Here is a 10,840-nt window from a genome sequence, read left to right as displayed (position 1 = left end):
ACGTGGCGGGAGCGCGTGCTCTTCCCATGCTCTGACTTGGACTTCGTGGTCCTCTTCCGTCGGCGACGCCGAGGCATGACTGCATGCACTGGGAACGGCCATGGATTATGATTCGTGCCTACAATCTTCGTTGAGAAACAATCACAACAACAATAAATTCATAAACCCTAAATTTCTGCAAATGACAGTGATAGTGATCAGGTAAGGGGAAAAAATGGATCCTTCTTTATCATCTGCGACTCATTCCCCCACACTGTCTTCTCCATCTTCTCCGTCTTCGTCCCCAAAGTCCTGGTTCTCAGGAATGGTTCGCAGCCGTTCGAATAAGTCAGGTGGCTCTAGAATGGGTGCTGATTCCGTCACCGTCGTTACAGGTGACTGCCGAAGCGCCGTCGTCCGAAAACATCAATTCCAAGGGGTTTTATTCAAGTATGGTCCAAATGCTATTCAGGTTCGTCAAACTTTCTAATTTTTTTTCCCCCTAGTGAATTGAATAGCGAAGCTCCCACCCATTTTCCTGATTTATTTCATCTGGTCACTATATTTTAATCTGATCATCTTTACGCATCACGCTTAAGAATTTGGATGGCTCATCTCCTTGTTCTCTCACGGATCATAGCATTTTAGTCATTTTCCATCATTTATATGCGCCCGAACCATTTTTCCCCCCTGACCTAAAGATTGATTTCTTAGACAAATTTAGGTATCAATGGGCAGTTAAAATTTTTAACGAGGGTTTTTTCAACAATTATTTTTGTAAAAATTGTACTCATAATGAATGAGATTTTCTTAAAAAAATAAATTACAGTATTTTGTTTTACTACCTTTGGTTCTTAATATAAGAGCTAATTTGATATTTAATTTGGTCCTAAATATAAGATCCTAATCTATTTTGTTTCTCATATTGTGTATGTTAAATGTTTCATTAAATAATAGTTCTAACTAATATAAATAATTAGTAGGAATATTTTAGGAATGACAATAACTATTTATTACAAATAAATAACTCAATTAATTTCTTTAATATATTCAAATTAGTCAACTAATTCTTATATTAAAAACTGAACGTAGTATTATATTTTTGCATAAATGAAGAGGGAATAAATAATGAATGAAATTTTAAATTTTTTATTTTTTCAAATATTTTATATTCATTAATAGTGAAATTATTATAAATTTATCGTCATTTAAAAAAAGAAGAATCTTGAAGGGTATGTTTGAAAACTAATGGAATAAAATTCATGTGTTGGTGAACTCAAAATTACGTCGTATTTGATATCACGACTTGCCATGTCATATCATATATAGGGTTTGTTTAAATCAGTGATTGAAAAAATAATTTATTTTCAATTTAACTTTTATAAGAGTTAGATTAAGTAAAAATTAAATTGGATGATGTAATTTATGTTTGGATTAGATTTTGTAAAAACTAATTTGTAAAAGTTAGTTTGGGTAAAAAGTTGTTTAGATTATGATTAAATAAAAATAAGTTTAGTTTGTAAAATTACTTAAATGGGTATTAATTTTATTAAATAATAAAAAAGATAAAAAATGAATTTACATAATATAATGGATTTAAATTATTTTAATATGAAGAAGTGAAATTGAATAACTGAAATATTTTAAAACATTAGAGATATCATTTTTTTTTATAAATATAAAGTTAAATATAATTTTAAAAAATTCAAAATTATTTATGCATATATGCCTACACAAGCTTACGATATGAGCAAAGAGAGTGAGAGAGAAGCATGAGAAAAATGAGGAAGAAGAAAAGAGAGAGAATAATAAATGATTCCACCAACTCATAGAAGCTTCTCAAAAACATGATTACATAAAAGCCATAAGTAGAGAGGAAAAGCTTTTAAAAAAAGTAAGACTGAAACCAACTTTTCGTCATAAGTTAAATGGGTAAAAAGCTTTTCTAAACACCAAACTAAGATCCCAAATGTACTTAAAGTTATAAAAGCTACTTATTCTGGATTCAATCGCTGACCCAAACAGGCTGACAAGCAGCATAAATGCATAATGAATACCATAGCATAACCATACGGCATTGCTTATCACAGTACATTAGATGCCATGATATCAGATAATGGTAAATTTGTTTAACTAGTTTAAGAATACATAGATGCTTGGCATAAAATGTTAGTAGTTTGTTAACAGGGAAAGTGTACAAACGTTCGAGTGTTAACATTTTTGTAGTAATATGAGATTTTTGCTTCTTTCGTTTTGGTATGGTTTTATACTTGAGCAAAAGCATTTGTATAAGAGAGCTCGAAACCTTGTTTGTTAAGGATCATCATCGATCATCGCCTGTTTTACATGCGTGTTTGCATTTTTCATTCTGGATGTGCCGCATTCTCATTGTTTGGCTGATTTTGCAGGTCGCATTTAGGACTGGTGAACACAAACGTCAAGTCATATTTATTGGCGGATTAGCCAATGGCTTTCTTGCTACTGCGTAGGTTTGATATTATCCAATTTCTCCATCGAGCCAGCGCTATTTATTCCCTAGAGATTATATTCTCTTGAATAAAATGAGTTTAGATCTTCTCCGTTACTACCTTCAATTCTTAATACCAGGCTTAATTAAATAATTTGATAAGATTAAAAAAGTTATTAAATTATTTTAAAGTATTTATATTTATTATTTTTTTCCAAATTAATTTGTCTTATTTATAAATTAACATATAATTTGATGATACATATAAATATCTTAGAAAAATCATATAACACATGTTATAATTAAATAATTTTATTAATATTTTTAAATTAGTTAACTAAATCTTATATTAAAAGTTCAAAAATGATATTTGACTAGCAACCTCTTCAATCAATTGGTAGGAAAGCACCATTGGCCGTTTGGCCGAGTGGTGTGTGTGTGTGGAGTGTGTGTTGTGGGTTCGATCCTGCTTCTTGTAACAAAAAAAAATGCATGAGAGCCATTATTTTCCAATTATTTTCCAATTTTAATTTTATCGGATATCCTCAACGGACATCCATTTTCTCAACTTCCTAGTTCGCGCAGATATTTGGAGCCTCTGGCAATGGCTCTGGACATTGAAAATTGGTCGCTTGTTCAGTTTCTCAGGTCATCTTCATATGGCGGATACGGCACCTCGAGCTTGCAACAAGTAAACATTTAAATCTGTACCCACTCTGTTTGTCTTATAATATAGTGTTGGGACACTAAACTAAGAATGTTGAAGTAATAATGTTAAACATCTCAATATCACGTAAGTGGTATAGGCTCTCATCACTTAAGCAAGTGGCTAGGAATTCAAATCTTAGCCCTTGCATATGTAGCAAATATCTTAGTTGCGAGGAATCTGCCTTTTGTTCTTAGTGGCCGGAGCAGATAGTCGGCATCATCTACCCCTTGTGCTCACTTTAAAAAGAAAAAAAGTAATGAAGTAATGTTGAAGTGCTATCTCTTGAACTTTGATGACTGGGTTCTGATATTTCATGTTGAATTCATGTGGAAGGATGCCAAGGAGTTGGATCTGCTAATTAATTATTTAATTGACAAAGAGGATTCTGAAGGCGTGATACTGCTTGGACATAGCACTGGCTGTCAGGTCATTGATTATTGCTTTTAAATCCTGAACCATGCTCTGTTCCACTTTCTTACCAGCAAGTGAATTGATCTTTCGTATTGTTTGAACATATCTAGGATATTATTCATTACATGAGTACAAATGCTGCATGCACCCGTGCTGTTCGTGCCGCTATCTTTCAGGTATTCGCTTGCTAATGGCCTTAGTAATTGTGCTCTTTGTTTGGCCATCCAGGTTTCTAATTCACATGCGTATATACATGTGGTTGAGTTGCTACCGATGTAATTACAGGTTATACAGTAGTTTTAAAGCTTATTTTGTTCCGTGGCAATTCCATGCTATTCCTTCTGGTATCTCACTGAAAGCTTTCGCTGCCACACCATTTAAACCCTCAGGCTCCAGTCAGTGACAGGGAATTTCAAGCTACGCTCCCTCATACTGCTTCTATGGCTGAATTGGCTGCTAAAATGATAAGTGAAGGCCGAAGTTCAGAGTTCATGCCAAGGGATGCAGATCCTAATGGCCCAATAACTGCCTACAGGTCAGTTAAATTGAACTGAATTATAACTGGGCTAATCAGCTGCATGGTTTCTGCATTCATTCTCTAAAGCAGTCCCTCTTCTTTCTTCCTCATCCTCCCCTCGATTAATTTCTCTTGTTTCATACTTACACGCTGCAAAATAACCTTTGGAAAACATTAACTGATTAAGGTCAGAATATTGTCATGTTATCAGTCCATTTCCGAAGAACCCTTTTTTTTAATTTTGCAGGTATAACTCCCTTTGTTCATATAATGGAGATGATGATTTGTTCAGCTCTGACCTGAGTGATGAGCAGTTGAAGACGAGACTTGGGCACATGTCTTGCACGCAGTGCCAGGCAAGGATATCTCGTTGACTATTAATATATATGACTCATGTTCTCGTCCTCGTTTTGATATCTGTCGTTTCTCTTTGCAGGTTATATTTTCAATGTCGGATGAACATGTGCCAGACTACATTGATAAGAAATTACTGACGGACAGGTAAAACATATACTCCCACGGGGAGCCAATTTTGAAGATTAGTTTTTTTTTCCCCCTCCCCTCGGCTTGTTGCAATCAACTTTGCTGGCTGAAAGAAGATGCAGATTATGCAGGGCAATGGGAGGAGCAGAGAAAGTGGAGATTGAGAATGGGACTCACTCGCTGTCTAATAGAGTTGAAGAAGTTGCCAATGTCATTATTGACTTCATCAAGAGGGAGGGACCTAAAGGCTGGGACGATCCATGGACATAATAATCTTGTTGATTTTTCAATCCCGAACGTGTCTGAGAAGTAAATCCATTTTGATTTGTTTTTTAAACAAGAGTTTAGGTGACCAAACCAACCTAGTCGGCTCATATTTGCTTGGTTAGTCCTGAACTAAAAAGGAGACACATAACATGAGTTGTTGTGGAGGAACCTGACTTTTTCTAAGTATTGGCGTCAGAAACAAGGTTGGGGTAAGGTGAGTGGTTATGTGGTGGAGTTGGTAACCACGGAGCAGCCTGATTTCCACCATGTTATTACCCTTTATGAGCGCACCCTTTTTTGGGTGGGGGTTGTGCGTGTTTTGTACCAAAAAAAAAAGATTAAATATTTACGTAAACATTAGAAACTAAGAGAAATAAACAGAACTACATTTTTTAATTAAATTCAGCGTGACATTGTTGGAGTGATAATGGATTTGTTGATTTACAATATAACCAAACGTTTTATTTTAAGTATATTTAAACAAGGGCATTTGGGACTGGGTGGCGGTGCCCCTTCCACCTCTTGATGATCGTAAATGAAGTTAGAGATATTTGGAGGAATGAATATTTTTTGAACAATGGGAGTTTCAAGGAGCATGTGATCTGTGCATGTGCCGGCGCAGACCCTCTGTCCCATCCCATGCCCACCTGCTCTCCAATAAAAATGCTATCCCACCTGCTTTGGGCCTTTTTTCTTCTTTTTTCGTTGGAGGCTGAGGTTACCCGTGCAATTCTAAAAATCAGATAGTGTCATTGACTCTCCCGCGAATAACAACTGGTCGGAATCAAGCCTAATGAAACAAATTAGTCCTCACGACATAATAAATTAAGATTAAAATATTTATTAGAAGAGATTTTCACATTTTAAATAGGATTGCTTTGAATAAGAATTTAATTGTGCCTAGCAATAAAACAATGTCAAAACAGAAAACATTTTATGCTTGAGCCGGAGACATTTTAGGCCTGCTGTGTTGAAACATATTTTCACTTTAATCACACAAATCTCGAGAAAAATTTCAGGATTATATGGACGCAAGATATCCTTAGTTTCGTTGTTATGGCCGTCAATGACATTTTTTCCCTTGTAAAAACTTAATTATTCAGTAAACAAACCCTTCGGTTTCTACATGTTGTTTGTTTTTTTTTTTTAATTTAAAATAAAATAAGAAGACATCAAGGAATGCATGTGAATACTGATTTGATGAAGCTGGCAACGTGCGAGTAATGTGAGTTGTCCCCCCATAATATCATCCCTAATATGAATATTAGTGCCTCATTCACATCACATGAATCCTTAATATGCCCTATAATCCCCCTCAATCCTCTCCTCACACCCTTCCCACTTCCTCATTCCGATTCATTAGTTAGCCACCCAAACCAGCAGTCTGTTGTTCTTCATTCCTAGCTGTATACATCAGTCAACACGGGACTCTTTCCAACACATATGATTACAAAATGATTCATTTTTATTAATTATTATCATTCCATTGTATTAGCATTGTGGTCGCCCCCTTGTGCTTCTATTCATATAACAGTCTTCACATTTTTTTGTCTACATTCAAAAATATTATGATTTTTTTGGCACCGTCGACATTCAACAGCATTAAAAAAAAAAAAAAAGACTTTTGTTTTTTGTATACATTGAACGACATTAAAAAAAACGTCTTCTTAGATAATCCGATCAAATTTCCAACTTATAGAAACGTATAAAAATCAATCACAAATCTCACGGTAAAAGCCTGTTTACTCTTATTATTATTGCTTGAAAAATCGTTTATAAAACAAATGATAAACAGCGCTATCTTATTTTTCAAAAAAGGAACTGATAATCACCATAAGGGCATGGAAATTGGAAATTGAAAAAAAAATTAAGTAACCTGAGTTTTATATCACATTAAAAAACAAGATGCATTATTTATGAAAGATAAATTATATAGTCGGTAAAATTTTATAATATTGATTATTATGATAATAAAAGTAAAGATCAACTATCAAAAAGATACTACCTCCGGTTGTAATTATAAGAGCCAGTTGACTAATTTGAGGAGATTAAGGAAGTAAGTTGAGTTAGTTATTTGTTCTAAATAAATGTTATCTTTCCTAAAATATCCTTATTAATCAAGTGTATTAACTAGAACTATAATTATTAGAAGAACTATCTTGGAAAAAATTGAATAAATATGAGAGACAAAGTGGATTGGGGTCTTATATTTAGAATCAAAATAAAAATCAAATAGAGTCTTATTAAGGACCGGAGGTAGTAATAAACAGAAAAAATGCCAATAAATCTAGAGTAAAGCGATAGCTGAAATCAAAGCTTTTTTTTCCAAACCAAAAAAATAAAAAAGTCAAACGGTGTCATTATCGCTAATTTTCCTTTTAAAAAAAAGGTCGTTGTCACTCTAGAGTAACGGCGTTTTTTTTTTTTTAAAGGAAAAAGAAGAAGAAGTCATTATCACTAATTTTTAAACTTTGAAGTTCCGAAACTCCAACGATATCAAAGCAGGAGAAGGCCTTCCGCCCTTGCCATTCCAATTTGACGCTCAAGGACTCGCCTCTGCTCACTGGAAACCTTCCACGGGGATATCCGCTTTTTTGCATATTCTATTCTATGTACTACTTCTGCATTTTACCTTCTTCAACCCCTTTCACCTCTGAAGCACCACCGACATCAGAAAACACCCTGTCAATATTCCTGCGCAATTGTTTTCTCCTCCTCCTCCTCCTTCTTTATATTATACAATTCTTTCTCTTTGAGAAAATCGACGTTTGTTCCTTTTATTGAGACTCTTCCTTGTGTTGTCCACCCCAAGAAGAAGAAGAAGAAGAAGAAGAAGAAGCAGCTTTACGGTGTCAGATTTCGTTTCTGCTATTTGGGGCGTCGTTATTCGTCTTCTTTCTTGCTTTTCAGCGGTAGCAGGTGTGGTGTGGGCCGTTTCTAATGTCAGTGAAGGTGGCGATTTCGAAGGCGGCCAATCAATGGCATCCCGCTTTCTCTCCTATCCTCCATTGGCGTTTTGGGTTGCTCACAGCTTTGGTTCTCGTTGGAATGGTCGTGGTATGGAGTGTTGATGCCTGCACTATTAAGAACTTTATTCAAGCTTGGAGGTCTCGTCAAGATTTGCCCTTCGTGACTGCTAAGAACACTTATAGGGATTCCGGAAAACTATACCATATCCCTAAAAGGCCTGTAGTTAGGGGACATTCAAGTTGGATTGCTAGTGAACTTGAACCCAACTTGACTTCTAATCTTCTTGCCCGATGGTCAGCTCGTGGAAGAGAGCCTTGCGAAGATTCGAAGACAGTAGAAATTGCAATTCCTAGTCTGGATGACGGGAAAGTAACAGAGCTTTTGGCTGGGGATGTTTATGAGTTTGTCTTTCAAGCAATGGATGATTCTGGAAAACCTCGGTGTTCAGGCGGGGACTACTTCGAGACTGATCTGTTAGGCGAATCTTGGAAATCTCGACCTTTGGTGAAGGATTTCAACAATGGTTCCTACTCTATTTCACTTCAAGTTCATCCAGATTTTGATGGGGTTTACGATCTCACTATAATCCTCCTTTACAGACACTTTGAAGGCCTTAAAATGACCCCATGGAGATTTGCTTATGATCGAGTGCTTCGCAAGATTGCTATCAGATTCCACAGAAGCAGTGTTCAATTACCAGAGCTGCATGCTTGCAAAGAATCAGACTTTACTAGGGATGTCTGGATTGGAAGGTGGACGAGGCACGCCAAAAATGATGACTGCGAAATAAGTAATGATGGTAGGTATCGATGCCTAGCACCGGATTTTCCTTGCAGAGCTCCATGGTGTAATGGTTCTTTGGGAACTCTGGAGAGCAATGGTTGGGTGTACTCAGCACACTGCTCGTTCAAAATGTTTTCAGCTGATTCTGCTTGGAATTGCTTGAATAATCGGTGGATTTTCTTCTGGGGCGATTCAAATCACGTTGACACTATACGCAATTTGCTCAATTTCATTCTTGATTTGCCTCAGATACATTCTGTCCCCAGGAGATTTGATATGAACTTTTCAAACCCAAAAGACCAGTCTCAAACAGTTAGGATTACAAGCATCTTCAATGGCCATTGGAATGAGACACAAAACTATCTAGGACTGGAATCCCTGCGAGAGGAAGGGTTTCAGAATTTGCTAAGGAAGTACTTCTCTGAAGATACAGTCCCAGACACCATGATCATGAACTCTGGCTTGCACGATGGTGCTCATTCTCGCACTGTAAGAGCATTTTCTTTTGAAGCAGAAAACGCAGCCTCGTTCTGGGCAGATGTTATGAAGCAAGTGAGGCAGAGAGGTTTGGCATGGCCAAAGGTCTTTTACAGGGCCACAGTTGCAACTGGTGGACGTGCAAGAACACAAGTATTCAATCCTAACAAGATGGAAGTGTTCAATCATATATTCTTGGAGAAGCTGAAGCAAGCTGGGGTTGTCTCTGGCGTGATTGATAACTTTGACATCACATTTCCTTGGCATTATAATAATCGGTACAGTGATGGGGTTCACTATGGAAGGCCTCCGGCGAAGATGAAGTGGCGAGATGGTCTCATAGGGCATCATTATTTTGTGGACCTCATGTTAGCTCATGTTCTGCTTAATGCTATGTGTGCAAGATAAGCATGAAGGTTCGAGTCATAAGAGATGGCCATTTCTTATTCTTGCCCTACGAGTATAGATCCTTATAATTAATTAGGCTTGGCATTCTTTTTTGTTCATAGTCTTGTCCGCAAAATTTCTTCACACATACGGTTGTTGCACTTGTAGATTAGCAGAGGATTTTGATCCTTATTTATATTTATGATCAATGAAGTTCAAAGGTTATTCTTTATTTGCACTATGCACTTTGCATTTAGCAAATCTCTTACCGGTTGAAAACCAATAAGCTTTGAAGCTGAAGTATTTGACACCATGTACAGAAGGCTTGTGGTTGATTACTTAGGTTGGGAAGATAAGTTAGTTATTTTCTGTTGTTGGTGGCATTGGGATTACGTCAGAATGCAATGCGTGCACGAGTTATCTGTCCCTTTCAAACCGTTGCTTCAAACAACCAAATTATTAAGGTCTAGTGTTGAGAACTAGTGAGTAAAAGTGAAAATTTAAACTCTAACCTGCCTGGTAGATTCAACTTAACTGAGGCCCTTTTTGAAGTTGCTGGTAAGAATTCTATGTGCCCTTTGATTAAACTGTTGGTGAATAAGGCAGTAACTGGCCTGAAGAACTCCTGCTGCTACCAGAAAAAACACCACTGATTTATGATAATTGCTAAAAAAACTATGTAACGACGAATGATTATCCAAAAAAAAAAATAATAATAATAGAGGCAGCCGTCTTTACAATTTGGCATGAATCTTCTTTTTGCTATCATTCTACATTTCCTCGTCATAAAGGTAAACTTTCAAGCCACTCCATGGGATGTCATTAACAGCTTCAGAGACGCCTGAAATCTTGTAGGTTCCTTAAAGTTTCATCCACTTAGATCATTAACCAGTTCCCAATTTTTTTTGGACGTCATGGTCACTGGTCAAGGAAAATTAGTACTATTTCGGGTCCTTAAGATAAGAGCTTATTTGATTTTTATTTTGATCATAAATATAAGAATTTAATTCACTTTGTTTTTTATATTTTTTTTAAGATAATCCTTATAATAGTTGCACAAGTTAAACATTTTATCAAATGATAGTTCTAATTAATACATGCGACTAGCAATGATATTCTAAGTTCGGTAAAAAAAAAAAAAGCAATGATATTCTAAGAAAGATAACATTTATTCATTATAAATAACTAACTTAATTAATTTCTTTAATCTACTCTTTATAATTTAAGATAGGCATATATACATAAAAAATCGTACCAAAAAAGTTTGAGAATTAGACTTGGTAACAAATATAAAGAGTTAGTTCAAACAGATTTTATAAATTATAGGCAAATATAGAGGATAAGTTTTTTCAAAAAGAATTATAAAAATCATTCTAACAGTTTGTTAAGA

The 10,840-nt window shown here is 35.7% G+C and overlaps 2 protein-coding genes across 2 annotated transcripts; both read left to right on the top strand.

Moving 5' to 3' along the window:
- Positions 1-214: 214 nt before the first annotated feature.
- On the top strand, positions 215-4,836 carry LOC114731036 (UPF0613 protein PB24D3.06c-like). Its single transcript, XM_028918161.1, has 9 exons — positions 215-451; positions 2,388-2,464; positions 3,032-3,137; positions 3,489-3,581; positions 3,677-3,742; positions 3,956-4,101; positions 4,331-4,439; positions 4,520-4,584; positions 4,689-4,836. Exons 1-9 carry the CDS (start codon positions 215-217, stop codon positions 4,834-4,836), a joined length of 1,047 nt encoding a protein of 348 aa, XP_028773994.1.
- A 2,834-nt stretch (positions 4,837-7,670) lies between these two features.
- On the top strand, positions 7,671-9,636 carry LOC114731037 (uncharacterized). Its single transcript, XM_028918162.1, has one exon. It carries the CDS (start codon positions 7,774-7,776, stop codon positions 9,469-9,471), a length of 1,698 nt encoding a protein of 565 aa, XP_028773995.1. The 5' UTR covers positions 7,671-7,773; the 3' UTR covers positions 9,472-9,636.
- The last annotated feature ends 1,204 nt before the right edge of the window (positions 9,637-10,840 follow it).

This window comes from Neltuma alba, unplaced genomic scaffold (genome assembly GCF_004799145.2).
Source record: "Neltuma alba isolate B1F8T4 unplaced genomic scaffold, ASM479914v2 tig00012796_pilon, whole genome shotgun sequence".
NCBI classification, from domain to species: domain Eukaryota; kingdom Viridiplantae; phylum Streptophyta; class Magnoliopsida; order Fabales; family Fabaceae; genus Neltuma; species Neltuma alba.
Note: the sequence above shows the minus strand (reverse complement) of the source record. Positions and strands in the feature narration are given on the sequence as shown.

Excerpts from the sequence above, each read along its gene's own strand:
- LOC114731036 (XM_028918161.1), top strand. The coding sequence starts at position 215 with ATGGATCCTTCTTTATCATCTGCGACTCATTCCCCCACACTGTCTTCT. Across the intron at positions 3,138-3,488 it reads GCACCTCGAGCTTGCAACAA|GATGCCAAGGAGTTGGATCT; the intron begins GTAAACATTTAA and ends TTCATGTGGAAG. Across the intron at positions 3,743-3,955 it reads TTCGTGCCGCTATCTTTCAG|GCTCCAGTCAGTGACAGGGA; the intron begins GTATTCGCTTGC and ends TTAAACCCTCAG.
- LOC114731037 (XM_028918162.1), top strand. The coding sequence starts at position 7,774 with ATGTCAGTGAAGGTGGCGATTTCGAAGGCGGCCAATCAATGGCATCCC.